This window comes from Onychomys torridus, chromosome 6 (genome assembly GCF_903995425.1).
Source record: "Onychomys torridus chromosome 6, mOncTor1.1, whole genome shotgun sequence".
NCBI lineage: Eukaryota > Metazoa > Chordata > Mammalia > Rodentia > Cricetidae > Onychomys > Onychomys torridus.
The window spans coordinates 8,885,113-8,911,065 of NC_050448.1; the positions used below are offsets into that span (position 1 = coordinate 8,885,113).

Below are 25,953 nucleotides of genomic sequence, written 5' to 3' on the forward strand. Positions count from 1 at the left end.
GCATCTCCAATGGGCGAGGAGCAATGTCCCTGAGCACCGGGCTGGAGAAGCGCAGTAGTAGTGGACTCCCAGCCACAGCTACAAGGAAGACTTCAAAGCATTCCTTCAGACCATTACTTCAAAGCAGACTTCAGAAGACAAAGGCAGAAAAGAAACACAGGGCAGCTCTCCTTCCTGACAGCTGCCCAGGCGTGTTTTGTACTGAGCCAAGTCAGCCTAGGCATCTCCTCTCAGGGCCATCCGTGGTGCTGAGGACAGGACTCCCAGGCCAGCACATCAAGGCCTGGGGCCAAAGATGAGCGCCACCACCTGGAGCACTCGATGATTAAACCAGTCAAGCCCAGGGAAGTGCTGACAGAGGCTGGCTCAGAAAGGAACTCTGTAAAGATTAATGACTCACTATCAGCTCCTGCCTTCTGAGACACAGCAGGTTATGTCCTCACTTCAGTGTAAAGTCCTGGCAAGAGGGGACTGTGTCTCATCCGGCTGCACATTAGAGAATACAACCATACTAAGCTCTGCTGAAGTTTGGACTTTGAATTTAATTATTTGCTTCCTAAAACTGGTTGCTTCACGTGTTTTCACCTTCCAGAAATGAGGGCCTGAAGAGATAGCTCAGTGGGTAAGAACACTTGTGAAAACCAGAGGGCCTGGGTTCAAGTCCCCAACACACATTAAAAAGTCTAGGCTTGGCAGGGATGTACCTATCATCCTGGCACTGGGGTAGATTGGGGTGAATACCAGGAGCTTTCAAGGTCTCTGGGGTCCTGTCACAAATAGTGAGGTAGAGAGTAATGGAGGAAGATACTCAGCATCAATCCCTGGCCTCTGCACAGAGGAGTACTCACACATGTGCATGTATACCACACATGCAGGGGATGGAGATGAGGAATGAGGAGAGGAAGGAATGTCATGCAAATTCAATGCAGTCCCTCCCCACCCTGGATCCTGTCCTTTCGCTGTTGCTTCTTACAGTCCCTCTGCTGTGAACTGCTCCTTGTGATGTCTGAGGACCAGGAAGCACAGCTGCCGGTCACAGTGAAAGCTAAACTAACTTGCTATCTCCTCCGTCATTTTTGGATCAGATGTCATAGGGAATTCCTAGAAAGAAACAGGCTGAAGACATATAACCTGAGTTCATTGAGAATCCAAGGCTATCATACAAAGTGCACTCTCTCCCCCAATGAGGGTCTCTCTGTGTAGGCAAGGATAGCCAGCAACTCTCATGTAATCCAATGGGCCTCCAACTCACAGTCCTTGTGGTGGCAGTGCTAACAATACAGATGTGTGCCACATCTGGTTCTGCAATCACATATTGAAACGCGCTGAATTAATAATAACAATAGAAAATGTGTCGCTGCCATCTATTGAGAACTTACTTTGTGCCAAACACACATCGTGTTATCTCGTTTAACCCCCTCAACCAAACAAAGTATGTGCATATTTATCTCCTTTTTATCAGGTCAGAAAGCAAGCAACAATACAAACCTAAGATGACTCCCTTTCTTAAGGTCACCCTCAGGAAAACACTGTGATTCAAACCCAAGCACACACCTCACACAAGCTCATTCAGGGAACTGATGTCTCCATAGTCTTTAGCCGCAAAGCCTGTCTCAGCAGCACAAGCCCACAATACTGCTTCTCTGCAGAGCAAACTGAAGTGCACCCTCCACACACCTGCCATTGTCTTCCCACAACACAGCGTATCTCAGCTTCTTTGGAACACCCCACGGGCTGCTTCTTTGCCACACTTACCAGCCCTTAACATGTGTCTGCCTCTGTGACTTATACCTACTCTCATTTCTTTCCCAGGGAGCAGAGACACCCAAGCTACAGGTCAGCGAGGTAAAGGGTATATTGATTGGAGCTCCATCGATACTCCAATCTTGGTGATGGTTAGAACTCAGCTCTGCTTGCTCCTCCTCCTACAATGTATAACCAGGCAGCTGAGGACTCTGGCTGGTCAGCTGCTCACCCACATTCAGTACAGGATCTGGGATTAAGAAGACAACTCCACACACACAATGTCAGAAGACAAGGTAAAGCAACCTTGGGTTCCTTTGATTTAGTTTTGAGGAGGTTGGTAATCTGTTCAAGTGAGCGAGCATATAAAACTGTCGGTGACACTGCACGCAGTTACCTCTTCACTTGGTCAATTACTAATCCATTCGGCTGTTAAGCAAACCTGAGTTCTTATTCAGTAATTGGAGTTTTAAGGATATTTGCTGGTTAGTCTGCATAACTTTCCCAAGGGCCACTGTATAGCCTGTCACTGGAGAAATGTGCTACCACCCACAAGCCTGTGGCAAGTTCACCAGAATCTAACCTTGAAATGGATCTGGAATGTTAAAAATGCCCATGTAGGAAAGACAAAGGGAAAGACTGGCGTAGATTAAGAGATGGAGAGCTGATGGCACTGTTGCGGGTTACCTCAGACCACAGAGAGAAGAAGACCTGGTGGAGCACTCTCTGGAGAATCTGGCTTTGGATGACTCTTAGCTGATATTAGCAGACTCTGTTATATCTCTGGGTGAGAATATCTCTATCAGACAGGAAGAGGTTTTGTTCTTACGGAAAGTACTTGTTGAAGTCATCAGGAATAGGGTGACACAAATAATCTGAAGCTTATTTTAAATGGTTCAGCCAAAACGATACACATTATGAAATAAATGTGGCGAATGTTAGGTAATCACCGGGAAGCAAAGGGAATTCCCTGTGGTTGTCATTGCTCTGGTATTTCAACGTCTCTGTAGATAAAGTCCTTTTCCAAATAAAACCTTCGAAAGGATATGTTACTTTTCTGTGTCTACAAGCTCTCTCAAACTCCTGCATACGACAATAGAAGGGGATAAATCTGTACCTCTGTTAGAGTGGGACCCTTACATACTGACCTGAGCATTGCCTCATGAAAGACACCAGGTGCTGTGAAATCAGCCAGGCTTGTATGTGGATTCTAAAGTTACGTCTGCTGCTGAAACTCAGATTAAATCAACTGAGCGTTGTGCTTTCTATATTATAATAAAATGATGATTCTTGGGGCCTGATATGGACTATCTAGGCTTTATTTTGGTAATCTGTGAATGAAGTAATCTCTTCAGAGTTTGAGAGTAAGTAAAGATAACATTAGAAAGGCTTAGAGAACAAACGTTTAAATATCAGTTGTGCATTTGTATAATGCACATTTAAAGAATGACCCTGGAATCATGATTCTGTGGGTGCTATAGCTCAGGATGAAGTTATAACAGAGAGAACTGTAATGATGATTTATGGATAAATATTAAATTAGTAACTACAGGGATAGTGTGCAGATCCAGCGAATATGATAGGGCAGCATCCATATATCTAATGTCTAGAAGATGTTGTCAAAGGGACCATCTCAGAGCCAACCTTCAGGCTTTGGTAAATTCCCCTGGTGCTTCTGAGACTAAACTGTAAGAACTTTCTTCAAGGAACTGCCTGATGACAGAACACAGAGCTTTACGGACTGACATAGAGAGGGCTTTTCAGTTTTGTCAACCACTGGAGGTTAAAGGGTGACCAGGGATGGTGGCTGGGGAAAGTGAGTGCCAGTCTGGACACACCCACAGTGCACTGACAATCAGATGAGGGGCGTGGTCTGTGTGTCCTCCACTTCCTCTGTTGATAAGTCGAGGGATCAGATAAACATCTGTCACTTTTTAAATTCCGTTCAGTCTGAAAATTCTATAGTATGAGAAATATTTGGCCTTTTTCAAAATTGGATGTAAAATCATCTTTGGCTTGGCTTTTAGAAGCATGTGGAGGCAAATCATACATTTTCCCCTTCCTAGTCAATCCACAGTTGCTGGAAAATCTGCTTTCTTATTTAACAGTGGAAGTTTAAAGTTCTGTCCTAGGATATCTGCCACAGAATGGTTATGGTCAGGCACAACCCTCTTAACCCTCCCTGAGCTTGGTTTCCACAGCACAGAGTTGAGATCCAGTCTGCTTTTCATGCTGTTTTTGGATATTAGTAATGATGTATGAAAAGTTGATAGATGGTTGTTTCATAGACACAGTCCATGCAATAGTGGTGATATGGGTAGAAAGACATTTGCTGTGTGCCCTCTACTTAAAGGGGAGTACATTACTGATCTTCCTTTTTACAATAATCCTGTCCAAGGTAACTCCTAAGCACAGCCACAGCTGGCTAATCTCATAATCCCACCCATCGCCTGTCATTACGGCCATTGAAAAGGTAGAGAAACTGAGGCACAGATACTAGAAGCCCTTTCTAAGTTTTCTGACTTTCACAACTACTTGGCTATGTCAATATATGACATATGACTTCTAAGCCACAAAATAAATGCCACGTTTTGTTTCAGGTTAAGATTCAACTTCTTCTGTATTAAGTTTAAAAAAATGTATTTATTTTGGTGCGTGTGTTTGTGTGTGTGTGTGCGTGTGCGCCATGACATGCGGAGGTCAGAAGACAACTTTCAGGAGTCAGTTCTCACTTTCCAGCATGTGGGTCCCAGGCATTTAACTCACAAGCTTGTCAGTATCTACCTGCAGATGCTGAGCCAGCTCACTGGCCCCATGCTGGGCTGTTCTTCCATGTTTATCTACAGTATATTTTAAATTGGACATGGGAACTTATTTCTCTAACCAAAATGTTTTAAATCCCAAGTAACAATTGACCTTCAAAATGTTTCCAGCTTATCATGCCATGACCTGTGAAGACGTTTAGAGAAAAGACTTGAAGATTTTCCTTCCCTTGCCTTCCGTACAAGTTACTTCCATTTCCACATTTCCTTGAGTGTGAAATGATGACCCTTTAGGACCCCTAAGCCTGGACTGAGTGAGAGCACCGCGGAGTCCTCACTGCTTGTCTTAGCTCTATACAGATGCCATGCCAATCTCTTTGCCGTTAGAATGGTCGGATGCAGGGAAATGGGATTGTTAGTGCTTAGCACTTTTCACGAAATTTCTCTGTCATGAACAAAACTTTTCCAGACTACATACACCTAGATGGCTTGGCCGGATACAGTATCCTAAGGGCCTTGAAATGGAGAGATAGTCTTGGCTTATCCAGAGGTGTTAAATCTAACATAATACATCCTGAAAGTGAAGAATTTGTCAGGATCTGAGAGATGCAATATGACAAGGATATGACCTGTCATTGTTGGCTGTAAAGACGGAGGAAGAGCACCATTACCTAAGGAGCACGCTAGCCTCTGCAACTGAGAGGCCCCCAATTTATAGTCAGCAAGAAACCTGAGTGTCCTACCACCACAAGGAAGTGAATTCTACCATCACTCAAATTTTCTTCTCCAGTCTCAAAGGGAACATAGCCTGCTAACATATTGATTTTGGCCTGCAGAGACTCAGACTAGACCTCTAAATTATAACGATAAATTAGGTTGCATTGTTTCAGTCACTGAGTTGCTAGGAATTTTTTATAGCATCAGTGAAAAAAGAATGGTGGGAATAAATGAGATAATCCATATAAAGGAGCAAGTGGGCATTCAGGAAGCATCCTCAGCTCTGGGCTCTGAAGTTGTCTTTACGTGATGGAGAGGATGTCAGAGCCCTCCCCATACACCTGGTTCCTCGCTGCTGCTGATAACTATTTTCTGTAAAAAAAAGAAATCCTAATTCTTGGGAAACAGCTTGAGAGGGGAGATGACTTCAGGATAAACCACCCACCCAGCAAATGGAATCCCATCCTAAATTTTAATTTTTTGAGTTCCAGATGTCTTACTGCATTTTAGAAAGTCATTCAAAACCTTGCATAAGTCTATACATTATATGGCATACATGTGTGTATGTATATTTTAAATATTACTTGCTTGTGTATAAGATATTATTATGTGTAAATAGGTATATATTCTTTGTAATAAATATATAATACATGTGATGTACATGAATATTTGTATGTATCTTCAGAGGAGAGAGACAGACAGACAGACATCTTTGCATCTCTTCTGCAGTCCTTTCAGAACAAAGTTGCTGACAGTGGCCTGCACAACGGCCAACTAAAGCTATAAAAAGAAGGGAATTGTGTAAACTTACATACTGCACACACCCAAGTGAGATTCCAATCCAATAGAAGAACGTGCTCTAGGTGCTGCACAGGTCCTAAGCCCCAGACGGAGTCTCGTCTCGGAGTCACTGGGATGGAGAACTTCTAGGGTCTCTAGGAAGGTCCGTGAGACTTTTTTGATGACTGAGCTGGAGTTTTATTAGAGAATCAGGGTCCTGGATAATTATTTATCCTTCATGCTGGAGTGCAGAGATTTACAATCTTACAATTCAGACAAAAACCAAAGATGCTATAATGAAGTAGGCAGAGCCACTTAAGGTAAAAAATAAATAAATAAATAAAATAAAATAAATAAAAATAAAAGGAACCAAAATCCATGCTGATGTGACTCATTCATCCACCCAACAAAATACCTGTTATATCCTGTGCTTCCTGGTTGAAATTTTAAATGATATGAAAATACATACAACATTTCCCTATAAAATACCTAACAGCATGAATTTTAGAAATATTTCTTTTACCTGTACTTCTCCAGCCTTACAGTCTTTTCAAAAGAGTCACTTTTTTATTTATTCTTCAATGAAACATTGTATGTACAAGTCCAATACTATTTGTGTGTAAGTCCTTTCAGAGCATTAGAGAGCTAAGGCTGTAGCTTACAGGCGGAGTTTCCCAGCATGCAGAAGGCACCAGGCCTGACTCCTAGCACTGTAAAGCATCAATGAATCAATCACGTGACAAATCATTCAGTAAGGTTTTCAATTTCATTTACCATTTTAAAACAAGTTGAACTGAGTAGAGTGGCTCACTCCTTTAATTCCAGCACTCGAGGCAGAGGCAGGAGGATCTCTGTTGAGTCTGAGGCCAGCCTGGTCTACATTATGTGTTCCAGGCTATCCAGGGCTACAAAGTAAGACGCTGTCTCTAAACAAAAACAAACAACAAAAGCCAATGTATTTGGTCACATTATTCTTTTGAGTTGCTGCATAGCGTGTTGAATGTATCTGATGTGTATCATGATGTGACTGAACCTGTTTGATATTCCTGTTGAATGACAGTTCTTTCTACCCTGACCTGTGAATCTGCATGCATGATTCCTGTCAGCTGACTGGATGAGTAATTAATTGTGAGTTGAACGCTCTGCAGTTTTAGGGTAACTTAACTCACACCTCCATGCTCAGCCTCACGAAAATCCTGAAAAGCACTCTTGCCTGGCTACTGGCACAGATCATGATAACCAAGGTGACTCTGAGTGAGTGCTGAAGTGTTCCTGCAGAGTAGAAGGGTCTGGAAAGCTCGCCCTCCACTGACGCTCCTGCAGGACTGTTCTGCCCGGCAGTTCCTTTTCCTGTCAGCAGCAATCCAATTCTCAGTTCTGACTTTGAATCTTGAAAAGATATTGATGTGGGACTGGGGATTAAGCTCAGTTGGTGAAGCGTTTGCCTAACATGAACAAAGCGTGAGCCTGCCCCTAGCAGCCCATATGCAGGGTATGGTGGTGCATGCCTGTAATTCTAGTTCTCTGGAGGTGAGGTCATGGAGACCAGCATCAGCCTCAACTACAAACCAGGGAGTTCAAAACCTGCCTAGCCTATGGTTTCTACCCCTCCTTTCTGCCCGCCTCTCCTCCCCTGTCCTGTGTGTGTGTGTGTGTGTGTGTGTGTGTGTGTGTGTGTATGTGTGTGTATGTGTGTATGTGTGTGTGTGTATGTGTGTATGTGTGTATGCGTGTATGCGTGTGTATGTGTGTGTATATGTGTGTGTATGTGTGTGTATGTGTGTGTGTATATGTGTGTGTATGTGTGTGTATATTGTGTGTATGTGTGTGTGTGTATGTGTGTGTATGTGTATGTGTGTATGTGTGTGTGTGTGTGTGTGTGTGTGTACATGCATGTGTGTTTAAGACACAAAGAGAATGTTAAGTTGTGCTCTGGAAAAGCTGTCCTGTTGTGTTTTTTTCTTTTTTCCTTCAGCTTTAGCAATATGAGACGATGGTGAACAGTTTTCATCTTCCTAGACTAACACTTGCCCTGTCCAGCATTGGCTGTGGGAGGGGAAGAACCAGAGCCTGGGGGAATCCATGTGGAGGTTGGGTGGCAGGATCTGCTGCTTCCCAGCTTTGTTTTTCATCCTCAGATCACGGGAACCTTGGCTTTCACTGTCTTCACTGCTGTGCTCGGTTCCTTCCAGTTTGGCTATGACATCGGGGTGATCAACGCACCTCAGGACGTAAGTGAAACGCACAGTTCTTTGGGGGCAAGTCCTGTCAGCTCTTCCTGCCCAGAGGATCATATGTTCCTCACACACTAAGATAAACTGTCCACGTGAGAGACACGAGGTGAGCCTGGCCGGCCAAGTACAGTGTGCATTGCTTCACAGCTGGTAATTTGGCCTTGACTCCTGGGTTAACAACCCTCTGAGTCAAAAAGAGCAGTGCACAACTTTTTATCTCTGACACTGCTGTTTTCTGAGCTCAGAGAAAATGCTAACTTAATGCCTCCTGCTCAGGAGATCGAAAGGCAAGAATGTCTTGCAGCATTCAGTCACAGCTGTCCCCCAGGCATGAAAAACACCAGAAACCAGGGGAACGACAGAAGGACGTGTCCATTCAATTCACCAATGTTTGCATCAGGTTTTCCACCACCAGATTATCCCAAACTTCGACTCATTTCTGTGGCATATTAAAAACTTTAGGGGCCAAATACTGAAAAGATAGCTGTCCTTCCTTCTCCTTGTCTCACACAGACCTTCAGCACAAAAAGTACAAACGTTAGCTCAGTAGTCAAGAGGTTCAAAAAGTTTGGATCTTCTTCACTGTGAATGGAGAAAGGATGTGGCACTTTGTAAGGAAACATGTCAGAGAATTCCTACCATTTCTGGGTGCATTCTCTATTATGCAGTAGATCCTCAGAGAAAAACCTCACTCTTCCCGGATGCCACAGCCCTTTAGTTAGGGGACTGTGCCACGCCCTTGAGCTCCAACTCAGACAGAAGTGAATATTACTTGGGAAGGGATGCAATAAGGAAAGCACAGGGTGTGTGGGGTGTTCTAAATACACGCATCATATTTCATCATTTTATCTGCTTTTCTTACAGTAAAGTGAGAAAAGTGTAAGACACCACAGGCTGTGAACACTGGAGTGTGTGCAGACCACAGTCTGACAAGGACTGCTGCTCAGCTCCTAGGGCTGAGAGATGGTTCTTCATTAAGAGCACATCATCCTTAGTGTACCAAGCCTCTTGTTCTGGCTTCCAGGGAATAATGCAAGAGTGAGGGGCGGGGCAGGAGACCAGAGTCAGATATTTTTCTGTGGATGATGAAGGAGTGTGCTGATTTGTTCAGCCTCCTAAGATCCAGGCCAAGCTAGAAATTCTTCCTTTCTGGAAGTCCTTTTCACATCCTTACTAAAACCATCCTCTCTAGTCTTGCCAGAGAGAATAGACTGAGATCTCCCCTCCTTCAACCTAAGCCTGAGCAGAACTAAAAACACAGACCCCTATCGGTATTTTCTACCAGTTGAATAACATTTGAAGGTATTTTTAAGACACAATTTTTCATGAGCATAAAAATTACACTTGCCCACTGCAGAAACTAGAAGATAAAAATCACCTGCAATTATTTCTATTCCATATATTAAACTGCTAAGAACATTTGTGTAATTCCTGTCAGCCTTTCTCCATGCCTGCTATCTCTACAGGAGAGCCATCTATGAGAGCAGACCTTGCATAGAGGATGGCGAATCTCCCTGTGGCTCAGCTTGCTTTACAAACAGAACTTTATTTATAACCAGGAAGAGGGAGCAGCAATGGTCCAGATCCTTGTTGGAGAGGAACTACCCAACTTATGGAGGCTGGACAATGATCAATCAGTGCTGAGAAGGATGATGTGGAGGAAGAGAGGCTGTGGGCTGCCTCTTCATGGCTACAGAAGCATCATGTGAAATGTGGCTAGAAATTTAGCATTGAGGACTCTTTCTTTTGGGATATACTGACCTCTCTGAGGACCCATAGGAGAAGTCTTTATACCTTCACAGTTCTAAGCTGTTTTTATCTTGAAAATTCATCAACTCTAGACTTGACCATTTGGATCTATTTGCATTAACTATTACAAAGTCTATGACTAAAATTAGAGCTCACTTCTACCACGGATATACCACCAGGTGCTAGAATTTTGTATAGTTCTGAGTTTGGTTTTTCCTCGGAGCTTTGCCGGTGTTTTATCTTTCCCTTTTATGTTACTATTAGACCATCTGTGCAATGCTAACACTTGTATCTGCCTTCTCTACTTGAAGAACATTTTCAGTGTAAGCAGTTGTCAACATAAAAGCCAAGACCTCTGGCAGATATTAAAAAAGCAGAGGCTACCCATTAGTGAGCCTTTTCTTTCAGCCCCCTTGCTCAGCTGGGGCAGATGCCACCATGCCACAAAGCCAAGCACTTGCAGCCATTGACCTACAGTAGACGTGTACTTTGGGGTCTGCTTCTGGGTACCCTACACTTACTTCTGGTGCCTCCTGCCACCCTGCTCCATTGCCTGTGTCCATTACCTCTTTTTTACAGGACATGACTGTCTACCCATATCTGTATTGCAAAGCTCACACAATTAGGCTGCCCTGTTTGAACACCTAACAGACGTTGAAAGGGCCATCATAGGCTGTATGTGCAATGTTGAAGTCATGGATGTCTTCCCCTGTTTCCTCAGGTAATAATATCCCATTACCAACATGTTTTGGGCATTGCAGTGGATGACCGAAGAGCTACCAGTAACTATGTTGCCAACAGCACAGACCCCCCACTCATAGTCACGCCAGCATATGCAACCCCAGACTCCTGGGCTGAAAGGGAGGCTGCAGGATCTCCTCACATCATCACTATGTTCTGGTCTCTGTCTGTGTCCAGCTTCGCAGTGGGTGGAATGGTCGCCTCATTCTTTGGTGGGTGGCTAGGAGACAGGCTTGGAAGGTGAGTTTTATAAATTAATATAAACACAGCTTTAATATTTTGTTACTGTTTTTTATAGAGAGACACTATCTTCCCATTTGTGGGACAGTGTTAGAGTGGTTTTTCAACTTAGAATCCTGTGAGCTAGGTCATTGTTAGGTCAAATCAATAGAAAATGTTGTTGCAATCAGCTAGTAAATCCTGGCACTGTGGAAGTGTTTGCAGAAAATGTAAATCTGATGTGTATTTCTAGGGACTTTGTTCCTCTGGTTTTGCAAGTTTTAAAACCTGTGAGGAAAGTGCCACCAAATTACACCAGTTCTCAAACATTGTTTTCATTTTTAAATTAAAAGTTGACACTTGTATTAGTCCAGTCTGATGGTCACCTTCACATCCTGACAAGTCTCCACACACTGGGCACAGGGCTTCTACTTTCTGCTGCCATTCCTGCTAAGACCTCAAAGCCCCAACCAGAGATCACAGCAGTAGAGCTTCCCAACTCCAGTTCCTCCTATTGCACGTTTGGATTAAAAGCATCAGTGCCTGAGGAGAGAGAGGCATGGCTCAGTGGCTAAGAGGCAATACTGTGCTTGCAGTGGGCCTGAATTTGGTTCCCAGCACCCTCTACCTGTACCTCTAGCTACAGGTGACCCAGTTCACATTCATGGCCTCCAAGAGGAGGCCCAAACTCACACTTGCACAACCCACCCCCAAGACACATACACACATACTCAAAATTTAAAACAAATCTAAAAACTACATCGGTGGGGTCAGTTCCTTCATATGCTTACTAACAGGTGTACCAAAGCTGGGGCTTCTGATAAGTTAGAACAGAAAGTTATTATTTTTTACATTGATTTCCTATTAATTGAATCCAATTTTGTGTGGTAATTACCCTTTATTTTCACAATAGAATTAACACATGCCAAACACAGAAAATTCAGAAATTGCAAAAAAAAAATTTTTTTTGAAAAGGAAAGAGGTAATTTGGTAATTAGCTTCATAATTCTGGATTTAATTCATTTCATTTTTCCATCCCTAATGTAAGCTGCAGCTTTGGAGGCACTAATTATTAAAATTCTGATACTTTCTTCTACTGAAATTGTATAAAACACAAAGAAACAGTAACAATGTAGACTGTTCATGAAGGTAACTCCTTTCCAAGTATATAGTAAGTTCAGGTTATTGTGATAGCCTCCGTTAAGAAAACTCCTACTTTTATATGAGATTTCCCAGAGGTCTGCCTGCCTCGGCCTCCCTACTCGAGAATTACTGGAAATAAAGAAATGTGCTACCACAACTGGCTACTAAATAAGTTTAAATTATTTAAGTTTTAAGCATATATTAATTATACATAGTAGTGGGTCTCGTTATAACATTTCCATACATGTACACTATGTATTTTGTTATATTTACACCCCAATATCCCGGTCCCACTCCTTTACACCTCCCTCTTACTAACTAGTACCCCCTATGCTTTCATCTCCGTTCCTTTCTTTCCCCTTATTCCTTTCTTTTTCTTTCTTAGTGAATGAGTTTAATTAATGACTTATGCAAGCATGGAGGAGGGGCTGTTTGCAGGAGCGTGGGCATCTAGTGGTTGTTAGACCACTGAAAACAATCTTTCTCCTTCTTTCAGCAAGCATTTGCTGTCTATAGATCCTTGGGGAGGGCTGAGGCCTCATGGGACCCTTGCTCCAGGAGGACTGACTGCTGACTGGCCCAATCTTCTATTTTCGTCTTGCCCTGCCTGACAGAATAGACGCTATCAGCTTGTAACAACTTCTTAGGGTGAATAAACTGTTAACTTTGTGCATCCTCTTTCCTCGCAAAGACAAAAAGCATTTCCTAGCAGTCTGAGCTGAGAGCCATCCTTTACCTGGGTCTCTGCACTGTAGCCCCAGGACTAGCCAGTGCTGGAACACTGCCTACTCTTAAGGTAGTCCATGATTTCCTTATACCCTCTGGCCACTGTGATGAATTATCACCAGCCTAGTGACCCAAACAACACAAATTAATTTTCTTTCAATTTTGGGGGTCAGAACTCCAATATTCACTATACTTGATGAAGGCCAAGAGTTTAGTAGTACTAGTTCCTTCTGGAGACTCTAAGGAGTCTCGTCCTCTCTAGTTAATACTTTGCCCTGTTGCTTGCTCATGGCCCTTTCCTATCTCTGAAAGCCCCATAGTCTTCACAAAAACATATTAAAATTCTGTCCCTTTTGAAAGTTTGAAATCTCTCAACTGTGGACTCCTGTAAAAAAATCAAAATTAAGATAAATACTTCCTTACTTCCTGGGGGGAAGAACCAGGTCAGAGTGATAACCTGAACAAAGCAAAAGCAAGCTCCAACTAACTCCATGTCCATTGTCTGGGATTCACTCACCACCTTCTGGGCTCCTCCAGACAATGGCTTGGCGTCTCTGACTCCACCCTTGGCAGCACACACAGCTTACCTTCTAAGCTCAGGCAGGCTCCACCCCACTGCTGCTGCTGTTCTTGTAGTCATCCCTCATACTGGCATCTACAAAATGCTGGGCATTTATGCTGCAGCTGGGCTGCACTTTCACCAACAGCCTCTCCTAGGTTCTCTTTGTACAGCCAAACCTCAACTTCTCTGCATGACCCATTCATTCCTGGGTCTTCAGTTGCCACTATGGCTGCACCTTCACCAATGGTGTCTTTCTCTGGCCTTTCAGTGCCAAGCCTCAGCTGCTTTCCATGGCCCCTTCATGCCTTCAAAACCAGTACCACCTGGGTGACTCTTACACTATCAAGTTGAGCTGCCAGCATGAATTACAAAATTGGCCACTGTCTTAGGGTTTCTTTTGCTATAAAGAGACACAATGACCATGGCAACTCTTATGAAGGAAAACATTTAATTGAGGTGGCTCACTTACAGTTCACAGGTTCAGTCCATTATCATCATGGTGGGACATGGCAGCATGCAGTCAGACATGCTGCTGGAGAGGTAGCCGAGTGTTCTATATCTTGGCAACAGGAAGAGGTCAATCTCACTGCGGGTGGCTTGAGCATTATGTGAGTCCTCAAAACCTGCCTTCACAGTGACACACTTTCTCCAATAAGACCACACCTACTCCAAAAAGACCACATCTCCTAATAATGCTACTCCCTTTGGTGGCCATTTTCTTTCAAACTACAACATTCTACTCCCTGGTCCCAAAGGCTTGTAGTCATATAATAATGCAAAAATGCATTCAGTCCAACTTCAAAAGTATCCATAGTTTATCACAGTCCCAAACTTATTTAAGTCTAAAGTTCAAAATCTCTCTGAGATTCATGCAATATCTTAACTGTAATATCCTGTAAAATCAAAAGCAAAAAGCAAATCACATACTTCCACCATATAATGGCACCGTGTATACATTACCATTCCAAAACATAGGGAAAGGAGTATAGTGAGGAAATACTGGACAGAAGCAAGACTGAAAACCAGCTGGGCAACTCCAAACTCTGCATCTCCATTCTGATGTCAAAATGCTCTTCAGATCTCCAACTCCTTTCAGCTTTGTTGACTGCAACACACTTCTTTCTCTTGAGCTAGTTCCAAGTCTTTTTTGGCAGGTATCCAATGACTCTGATATCTCCAACATTTTGGGGTCTCCAAGGCAATCCAGCCTTCAACTTTATAGCTTCACACATGGCCTCTCTAAGCCTCCATTCAGGTACACCTCTGACATATGCCTGGCTTCAATGGCTTTCCTTAGTTCCTCCTTGACTCTAAAGCCAGAGCCATGTGGCCAAAGCTGGCAAGTTCTGCTGTTTGCTGAGACTGGAACATGGCCTCCTCATTGGATTCCATCTTCACCAGCTTTCTATCCTTCATTGCCTAAGCTTGACTATCCTTGAATTTGCTCTGTAGCCCAGACTGGCCTCAAATCTCAGAGATCTGCCAGCCTTTGCCTTCAGAATGCTGGGATTAAAGGTGTGCACCATCATACCCAGCTCTAAACTTTTCTTTAGTTCCTTTTCACAAATTGGAAACTTAGCTGGGTGGGGTCTTGCCCTGAGGTCACCACTCCTGTTATTCCATTTCTTAATTTGCTTATCTCCTTAAACATAAGGTTTAGCTCCATTCCACTTCCTGGTGTCCCTTTTCTCAATCTGTACATTCTGTATTTTATTTGCTCAGCTTGCTCCTTTATATTATAAGTCACCATTAGATTACTACTAATAACCATACAACAGAGTCTATACAAGGCTATTTCAGGAGTCTCTCTGTCAGTGGAATAAATACAAACCTTTTCACTTCAGCCTCAAGTAGACTCTTCAGATAAGGGCAAAAACCAGACACATTCTTCACCAAAATATCACAAGAATCATCTCTGGGCCACATAGTAATGTTCTTCTCTGAGACCTCTTGAGTCAGCCCCCACAGCTCCAATCACTCTCAGGACCACTGTCTTCCATGCTCCTATTAGTATTGGCCATTAAGCAGTGATTAAAGCATTCCACTGCTTTCCTAACCTGAACTCCCAAAGTCCATCCATTTCATTTCAAACAAAAACATGATCTGGCCTATCATAGCAATATCCCAGTCCCTGTTACCAACTTCTGTCTTAGGGTTTCTTCCCTCTGGAAGACAGCTTCTGTGTGTTTTCTAGAAACACTTCCCAGAAGATTTCACTTCAACAATGCTGGTCTCTTCTCTCTCTCTCTGGTTTTTTGAGACAGGTTTTCTCTGTGTAGCTTTACACCTTTCCTGAAACTCATACTGTAGCCCAGGTTGGCCTCAAACTCACAGAGTGAGTGGGATTAAAGGCATGTGCCACCACCGGCCCGGCTACTGATCTTTTCTTAATCACCACTAAATTCTCAGCTCCAGCTAACTAGCATCGAGTATCCCAACAATGCAAATTTTTCACTTTAGTAGTTCTGGTGTCTTGTTAATCACAGCTAATTCTTCAGCCCTAGCTAACCAGAACCACAGACTCTTAATTCAAAATAACAAATGGCCCCATTAGAGTCTTTAAACTTCCCTCTGAAACTTCACAAGCCAGCCTCCAGCTTCTGCATTACATTGTCCTCAATGTTTATTTTTCAGGCTCCCAAGGAAGAGCTCACTAAATTCTCAACACTCAATGACTTTTCTAGCCCAAAGTTCCAAAGTCCTTCCATAATCTTCCCCAAAACATGGCAGGTCTATAAGAGCAACACCTTACTCCTGGTACCAACTTCTATCTTTGTTAAAGTTACTATTGCTGTGTTGAAACACCATGACCAACAAAACTCAGGGAATTAAGGGTTTATTCAGCTCACACTTCCACAGCACTATCCATCATTTTAGGAAGTCAGGACAGAAACTCAAACAGGGTAGGAACTTGGAGCTGACACAGAGGCCATGGAGGGGTTCTGCTTACTGGTTCATTCTTCGAGGCTTGTTCAACCTGCTTTCTTATAGAATCTGGAACCACCAGCTGAGGGATGGCACCACCCACAATGGGCTGGACCCTCCTCAATCACTAATTTTAAAAATGTCATTACAGGCTTGCCCACAGCCCGATCTTAAGGGGACATTTTGTTAATTGAGATTTCCTCCTCTCAGATGACTTTAGCTTGTGTCAAGTTGACATAAAACTACTGAGCACACCATCCATTCCCCACTTCTATGATATCTTCTCCTTCTCTTCTGCCTTGCTCTTATAAGGACACCTGTGATTTCACTGAGTTTACCTGAATATTCCAAGACACTCTTCCTGTCCAGGACTGCTATTTTAACCACATCTTCAAAACACCTTTTGCTGGATAAGGTGATGTTCACAGATCTTGGGATTAGGACTTGGGCTCTTGGAGGACACCATTAAGCGTACACATGGCTGCTAGGCAATTACTGCTGTGTACACACATAACTGTATTCTCTAAGGAAAAAGTGTGTTTGGTCTTGAAGATATTTGCTTAGAAAAAGCCCACTTATCATCAGAGTCTGAAACCCTAGTAGGCAAAGTGACCACATGACCACAGCAAGGGATGCACATGTCACTGTGGTACAAACACTGCCAAACCTGTTTGCTGATATTCTTGTATTGGCTTTATTATCTTTGACTTAACTTTCAAGAAAGCTTGTGTGTGATTTTCACATGGTTGCTTTGCTTAGTGATATTTTTATTGCTATTGTCAGCTTTCAAAATGTGCTTTACAGTAGGTGCATATGGTGGGTCATGCCTATACTTCTAACACCCAGGAGACTGAAACATAAGACTTGCCACAGGTTAAAGGCCAGGCTAGTCTGCAGAGTGAATTCTGCACCAACCTAGACTCTGGCATGAGATCTTGTCTCAAAAACAATATAAATCCTTAAATTTGGTTACAATTAATTGATAGATTTTACAAATAAATATTCTGGCTTTGTATGAAAACAAGGACAACCATAATTATGACAAATTTTAGAAAAATGTTTTAATCTACTTCCAAAACAGGCCCAAAAGGAAATATGACTTCAAAGAAGCAGCTAAAAATCTTTACTATCAACAAAACAATAAAGAGAAAATGATGGATAGCAACTACAAAATCAGTTTTCAGTCACCAAAACACTGCTCTTTAAAACAAACGAGTTGTAGAAAAATCAAATAACCAAGTAAGTACCAGAAGTGCCACCTTAAGTCAACTACTTAGCCAGGCCTGGTGGCTCACGCCTATAATCTCAGCACTCTGGAGGCTGAGGCAGGAGAATCTTTGAGAGCTCAAAGGTAGCCTGGGCTACAAAGTAAGGTCCAGTTAGCCAGGGCTAGTGAGTAAGACCCACATCTGCAAAACACAAAAACAAAGCAAATCAAGGGGCTTGTCTCTATGAAAATAAGAGACAAGTAGATGAAAGTACATTATGAATAGTACTCCCTGCTAATACATCAGCTCATAGATGAGAAAGTAGCAGGCATGCTTCAAGAGTTCTGAACTAGCTTTTCAGTAAAACTAAAAATAATTATTCATAGGCAAAAATCTCAATATGGTCTGAAAACAAGTAATTTCTTCATATTTTGGTGCTGAATTTAAAATTGTTTTTAAATTTTCAGGATCAAAGCCATGATGGCAGCAAACAGTCTCTCTTTGACTGGAGCTCTCTTGATGGGGTGTTCCAAATTCGGACCATCACATATCCTCATCATTGCTGGAAGAAGTGTAGCAGGACTGTACTGTGGTGAGTGACACACATACATGTCATCGTCTGAGAGTCACTCTAGGCAAAGCTTTGTGGAGCCTCACAGAAGGAAGGCAAAGGTGGAAAGAAAGAGCCAGCCATGATGCCATGTGTGTCCCTGTCCCCTCCAAGAACACCACTTCTAATTGTTGGACCTCAGACAAATTGTGTAGCTAGTTCTCTCTTTCCTGATCTGTGAAATGAAGGTGACAAGAACATTTACTGCTAGTGCAGCCATTCTTTTTGTTTGTGGTTCCTTTTTATTAAGACATTTTTATTCACTTTATATACCAACCACAGGTCCCCCTCTCTTCCCTCCTCCCGCCTGTACATGTAACAGTCTTGTTAAATAAGAAACACGGAGCCAATTGCAGAGTTAAAAGCCCAAGAGGTCAGAGCAATAGCTAAGAGCTAAAAACCCTTTCTTACCCTTCACTGCTGCTGCTGTCCTCCCCCTCAGCAGGAGACCTACTTCCTGTGTGTCTGTCCTTTTATTGACTTTCTGTTCTGCCTTCTCATTGGTTGTAAACCCAACCACATGACCTCCTTGTCACTGCCTGTCTATACAGACCTCCAGGTCGTCTATGGTTGGTATTGAGATTAAAGGTGTGTGTCTCCATGCTGGCTGTGTCCTTGAACACACAGAGATCCACCTAGCTCTGCCTCCCAAGTGCTGGGATTAAAGGCGTTCACTACCACCACCAAGTTTCTGCTCTGGCTTGCTATTAGCTCTGACCCCCAGGCAACTTTATTTATTAACATTCAAATAAAATCACATTTCAGTACAAATAAAATATCACCATACCTGCCCCTCCAACCTCCTTCTCCAATCTAACCCCCATTCCCTCCTCCAACAAGGTGTGGCCTCCCATGGGGAGTCAGCAGAGCCTGGTACATTCAGTTGAGGCAGGTCCAACCCCTTCCCCCTGTATCAAGGCTGTTCAAGGTGTCCCACCATAGGTAGTTGGCTCCCAAAAGCCAGCTCATGCACCAGGGATGGATCCTAACCCTACTGCCAGGGGACCCTGTAAGCAGATCAAGCTCCACAACTGTTTCGCTTATGCAGAGGGCCTAGTCCAGTCCCACAGTGGCTCCACAGCTGTTGGTCTAAAGTTCATGAGTTCCCACTAGTTTGGTTTGGTCATCTCTGCAGGTTTCCCCATCATGATCCTGATGCACTTGCTCATAGAATTCCTCTTCTCTCTCTTTGACTGGACTCCTGGAGCTCAGCCTGATACTTGGCCGTGGCTCTCTGCACCTGCTTCCATCAGTTACTGGATGAAGGCTCTATGATGACAGTTAGGGCATTCGCCAATATGATCACCAGGGTAGGCCAGTTCAGGCACCCCCTCCACCACTGCTAGTAGTCTAAGCTGGGGTCATCCCAGTGGATTTCTGGGAACTTCCCTAGCACCCAGTTTCTCCCTATCCCTATGATGTCTCTCTCTATTATAGCATCTCTTTCATTACTCTCCCCTCCATCCCTGTTCCAGCTCAACCATCCTGTTCCCTTACCCTCCCCTCCCCTCCCCTACCCTACCCTCCACTGCCCCCCACCCCCAGTTTACTCATGGAGATCTCATCTATTTCCCCTGCCTAGGCTGATCCATGTGTCTCTCTTTGGGTCCTCCATGTTAGCTAGCTTCTTTGGAGTTGTGGGTTGATGTCTGGTTATCCTCTGTTTTACATCTAGTGTCCACTTATGAGTGGGTACATACCATGTTTGTCCTTCTGAGTCTGGATTACGTCACTCAGGATGATGTTTTCCAGCTTCATCCATCTGCCTAGTGCAGCCATTCTTAACCTGTGGGTCATGACCCCTTTAGGGTTGAATGACCTCTTTCACAGGGGTCACCTAAGACTATCAGAAAACACAGATATTTACATTACAATTCACAATAGTAGCAAAATTACAGTTATAAAGTAGCAATGGAAATAATGTTATGGTTGGGGGTCACCACAATATGAAGAACTGCATTAAAGGATCACAGCATTAGGAAGGTTGAGAGCCACTACTCTAGAGGAAGTGGGAAAATACATGGAAAGTGTCCAGCATTGCATCTGGCAGACACCAAGTGAAGATAATCACTAGCTGTTGCCACTACTCTGGTACTGCAGCCAGCAGCTGGAGGCCATTCTCTTCAGACCCTAACCCTGGGCTCGTAGCCTGTGCTACAGTGTCTGTCTTTCATGGGTGAGTCCCAACCTCCTAGATTGATCTCTTAGACCATAGTACCTAACCCTCTTTGATTCCAGACACAGCTGCTTGGAGCAGCAAACTGTGGTGTCCAAAGGGAGAGGTAACTGGACAGAAGCATCTCATGGAGTCCCTCCTCTCCTCGACTTCATGTCTGAGCATCAGCACTAGTGTTCGGAGACAGGGTTTCAAATGCTCTGAGGCAGGGGTCTGAAAAGAGACAGAAAAATTCAATTGCAAACAAATGAAGGACACTGGACTTCTCAGTATCAATGAACCCTTCGTTCTAATGGCTCCGGGCTGCCATTTTAAACTGCTTTTACAAATTGGAATTGACCTCAAAGGCACAGATATCCATGAGGGATAGAGAAAAAGAGACAAGGGTACAAAATTTCTCTATGATTACTTCCAATCCTTTTACTTGAAGAAAAGATTGTAATTCCCCGTGTCTTCAATGATCAGTTGAAGCAAAAGTGTAACTGAAATATCTCTCCTTATTATTTCACTGTTGATACAAATGATAAAAGGAGAAGAGTCAGGTTGATGTGGAATGCACCATGGATTCAGAAGGCACCACCTCTACTTTAGACAGATTAGTTAAGGCTCAGCCTTGGTTTTTTCTATAAAAGATGAATAGGCCCAAATAGTAACCCCCCTCTCTCTCTGTCACACACACACACACACACACACACACACACACACACACACACTCACACTCACACATACACACACTCACACACTCACACACACCTTTTTAAAACAGTGTGGAAAAACATTACTCTATTTTCAAATGAGAAAATAAAGACATAGACATGCTATGCAGTAGCACAGAGCTAGCACCGCCAAGTGACTTGTACTGTCCACGGTCATTAAAGTCTAGTCTCATTTCATTCCGAGTACTAAAGTTTGCCAAAAATGACCAGAAATAGAATTTAAATTCAAGTTCCTGTGACCTCCTCAGACCTGGGAGCTAATTTCTGTCATCCTAGCCTTGAAATATATAGAGAAGGACTCTCTTAGTCAGACTCCACAGGTCACAGGTCAGAGTCACATGTAAAATTCTGTAGAAGTGCAAATACCATACCAACCATGTGAATGTATAAAACCATGTGGATTCTAAAGTTATATATTAATTATAAATAGTTGACAAGAGTACCTTTTGTCAAAAGACCATCAATTTTCATTTAGAAGGTGGGCATTCTGAAATAGGAAGTTCATAGTAAACCATATTTTAAAATTTTTAAGGAAACACTAAACTCTGCAATTAGCAAATGTCTGGATATGGCACTATTTACAACATACCTAATTGCCTGTATGTTTAAGAAAGCTACGGGGGTCTAGAGTGATAGATAGCTCAGTGGTTAAGAGCACTGGCTGTTCTTCCAGGGGACCTAGTTTCAATTACCAGAACCCACCTAGCTCACAACCATCTGTAACTCCAGTTTCAGGGGATCTGAGGTCATCCTCTGGCCTCCGTGGGCATTAGGCACACATGATGTAAATGCAGGTAAAATGCTCATACATATAAGATCAAAGGAAATATGCCTTTTAAGGAAGAAAAATAGAGGAAAAAGGGAGAGAGACGGTACAACAAGTGAAACACTTGTCATGTCATGTTGAATAATCTTTTTGAAGTGTTCTTGGATTCACTTTACAAGTATTTGAACCTAAGATTTTTGATGCAGTAATGAAGCTATGTAATCCTTTTTGGGACAGCTGGGGAAGAGCCCTCGAGTTCCTTATCCTCTTCCCTCTTCTGTACTTCATAACCACCCAAGAGAGATATTGAGGTATCCCCATGTGATGTGGACTCAGCTAGGCATGAAACCTACATGTGGTACTCTACTCCACTGATTCTGGGTGAGTCATTTCTCACCTCTCTTAGAACCTTGGCTTTCCTTTGATGTTGTGACTTCCTTTTGTTAAGATTTATTTATTTCATGTGCATTAGTGTTTTACCTGCATGTATGTCTGTGTGAGGGTGTCAGATCCCCCGGAACTGGAGTTACAGACAGTTGTGAACTGCAGTATGGGTACCTTGAATTGAACCCGGGTAGTCTAGAAGAGCAACCATTGCTCTTAACCACTGAGCCATCTCTCCATTCCTGACTCTCTTTAATCCTGTAAATCTGGATGAATACTAAAACATCCCTAAGCTCTTTTTTCAAGACATCCTTAGCCACTCTGATATGAACTAGACACTAAGATCATGGAAACTGCCAAATACACAACTAAGCAGTGCTTTCTATTAATATTTCCAATTACACCTTCATTTAGTATAATATCAGCCAAGGATTTCTGTATGAATTAATATCAACCAAAGTTTTCTGCAGCTGGGCAGTGGTGGTGCATGCCTTTAATTCCATCTCTGTGAGTTTGAGGCCAGGCTGGTCTACAAAGCGAGTTCCAGGATATCCAGAGCTGTTACACAGAGAAATCCTGTCTTGAAAAAAAAGAAAGAAGGAGGAGGAAGAAGAAGAAAGAGAGGGAGAGGAAGAAGAAAGAAGAAGAGGAAGAAAAAGAAGGAGGAGAAGGAGAAGAAGGAAAAGAAGAAATGTTTTCTACATAAACTGTGCCCATGGTTGGGGACAGTGGCTCCTTCAAAATACCTGGGGAGTGACTTTCAGTAAGGGTGCTGACTGTAATTGAATACATAATTGTTACTGAAATGTCTCAGGTTGCATTTTAACATTTCCATGTTTATGTCTCACACAGGACTAATTTCAGGACTGGTTCCAATGTACATTGGTGAAATCGCTCCAACCACGCTCCGCGGTGCCCTGGGCACTCTTCACCAACTGGCCCTTGTCACAGGCATTCTTATTAGTCAGGTGAAACCTCCTCATCCCTGACTTTAGCCCCGTCTCCTTCATCTCCCTCTCCCAACTGTCACTTCTCATTGCACACTACCATGGCCGGGAAGGAGAGTCCAACATGGACAAGAGGCAGTGTGAAAAGCCAGCTTTTTAGCTCAAAGGAGAATTATATCCACTCCTTACATCATACTCAGAGCTGGTGGTGGGATTGACAGTGCATGGGAAAGTTCCAATGCAATCCTAGAATTAACATTTGAATTTTCCAACCCTAGATTTTTAACTGAGTTTTCTTTGTTTTGAGTGAGCTGCCTGGAAATTTAAATTTAAACAATTATGATAAAAGCTCTTCTTCAGCTGGCTCTCTCTTTCCCCTCTACCCTCTGGCCTCAGAAGGATCTTTGGAACTCCACACTTAAGATATCTAAAAGGAAGCCTGTGAACCACTGCAATAGGTATCATAAACTTGGTCTGGTCGGCATTAAGTAACTGTTGTCATAAATCTGGTCGTCATTACATAATTGTTCTATGAAATATTTGAGTTCTGCAAAACCTAAGAAGGGATTTTAAAGCAAAGCTGCAAGTCATGCTGTCATGCCTCTCTCTCTCTCTCTCTCTCTCTCTCTCTCTCTCTCTCTCTCTCTCTGATGCACATGTTCACATACATGTATAATATGAGTGTCTATAGAGGCCAGAGGCTGATATCAGGTGTCCTCTGTCATTCTCCACCTTGTTTCTGATCTGCTGAAATTGAGCTTGCTGTTGGGGTGGATTGGCTGGCTAGTGAGCTCCAGAGATCTGCTTCCACACCTAGTAGCAATTCAAACCATATAATTCCATCTGGTTGCTTCCAAGAACACTGTGTTTTGCTTTTGATGTCATGTGTGTCTTTACAAGTTGAGTTGATCTCCAGCATAAACATCCAATTGGAGTGAATGAAGACAAGCATAGCTGAGTTCTTTACGAACAAATTGCTCCTGATTTAGTTAAAATGGGACTCACTAATTACAGCCTCGCCTTTGTGCCAATATGAACTAACAGTCAAGGACCACTATTAAAAATACAATGCATTTTCTCATGAGTTGCTATAGAAGGTAGGCCCAAAGTACTAGGCGACTGATATGCTCCTTCCTTGTCTTTTCAGATAGCTGGCCTCAGCTTTATTCTGGGCAACCAGGATCATTGGCACATCCTACTTGGACTATCTGCTGTACCAGCTCTCTTACAGTGTCTCCTGCTACTCTTCTGTCCAGAAAGCCCCCGGTACCTTTATATAAAGCTGGAAGAGGAAGTCAAAGCAAAGAAAAGTGAGTGTATGGGGAACTACCTGCTTCTATTATTGAGGAATTAGCAGCTAATACCAAATAGCACATGTGAATGGCTGCTCAATAAAATCTACATGAGGACTTTGTAGATGAAGTTGATGATTGCTCAGAAGAACACACAGATATGGCTGCTGTGTTGTTTTACTTAGATGTGCCTGGCATGCTATGCATTTGCTGGGCTTAACCAGAGGCTCCTAATCCACCCTTCTCAGAACTGCGCTTTTGTGATGAGGAGCAGAGTCTCTCTCTCTCTCTCTCTCTCTCTCTCTCTCTCTCTCTCTCTCTCTCTCTCTCTCTCCAGATGAAGTCAGATGTTCTGCTTTGCTTTTCTTTCTTTAATCAAAGAACAGTATTTAATTTAAGCAAACAGAGAAGAAGAATTGCCAAAGAAAGGTCAAAGAAAGGGGCATGCAGATCTGTAGCACCTTTGTGACCAGAAAAAAAATATTTATTTTTGTCTGATCTGGGTTGTTTCAACCTGTTTTGCGGGGTCAGGCTTGAAAAGACTAAGAGGAACTGAGGATGTCACCAAAGATATTAATGAGATGAGAAAAGAAAAGGAAGAGGCATCTACTGAGCGGAAAGTCTCCGTGCTACAGCTCTTCACAGATTCCAATTACCGACAGCCCATCATAGTGGCACTAATGCTGCACATGGCTCAGCAGTTTTCTGGAATCAATGGGGTAAGTTTAAAAACCCCTAACATTAAGTGAGCAAAGGGAGCCGAGACAGAGAGAAAGAGGTGTAGGTTTAAGTTACTAAAAGATATTTATAAACGCTGACATCAAGTATTATTACAACATATTCTCAGTAGTACTTGATTTCCCTTGATTTGCTTCAATGGCTGTCTAAAATTAGCTCAATATTTTTAAAATGTCAACAATCAATAGAACTTTGGGTCCTTTAAGAAGAAGGCAATGGGGCTGACAGATCACTACAATGCCAAGATCTGAATTCAGAGCCCCAGCACCCATATACAAAGCACCTACATAATTGCAATTTGGATAAGTGTTGATCCCTGGGTCATTAGCATGCTAGCCCAGCCAATCGATGAACTTCAGATTCTAAGAGACCCTGTGTCAAAAAACAAGGTGGAAAGAGATTGAGGAAGATACCCAACATTGACCTCCTCCTTTCACACACATGCATGCACACACAAGTGCACACATGCACAAATGCAAACATGTACACATGCATACACCAGACAAGGGAGGTGGGGTGGAAGTGAAAGGCAAAAGCTATAATGAATGCATGGTGAGAAAGGAATACTATTTAAGCTACCAACCCCCAAACTTAAATCAGAAGGTTCTTGGAATATGACATCACAGGTTTCTAATAATTTACACAAAAAGGAGTTCACAGTTCCATTTGGATGGTATACTTCAGACAGATAGGTAGGTAGGCAGGTAGGCAGGTAGGTAGGTAGGTAGATGATAGATAGATAGATAGATAGATAGATAGATAGATAGATAGATAGATGAATAGCAACTAGAACTGTTCTACACACTGGTGAAAAT

General features: G+C 42.9%; 1 protein-coding gene across 1 annotated transcript in view; it reads left to right on the forward strand.

The window, feature by feature from the left end:
- The first annotated feature begins 1,916 nt into the window (after positions 1-1,916).
- Slc2a2 (solute carrier family 2 member 2) overlaps positions 1,917-25,953 on the forward strand; it is a 30,335-nt gene continuing 6,298 nt past the window's right edge. The window contains exons 1-7 of the mRNA XM_036190215.1: positions 1,917-2,039; positions 8,141-8,233; positions 10,707-10,966; positions 17,977-18,101; positions 23,014-23,129; positions 24,256-24,418; positions 24,932-25,119. Coding sequence (XP_036046108.1) covers positions 2,025-2,039; positions 8,141-8,233; positions 10,707-10,966; positions 17,977-18,101; positions 23,014-23,129; positions 24,256-24,418; positions 24,932-25,119 — 960 coding nt within the window. The 5' untranslated portion in view covers positions 1,917-2,024. The remainder of the gene's footprint in view (positions 2,040-8,140; positions 8,234-10,706; positions 10,967-17,976; positions 18,102-23,013; positions 23,130-24,255; positions 24,419-24,931; positions 25,120-25,953) is intronic.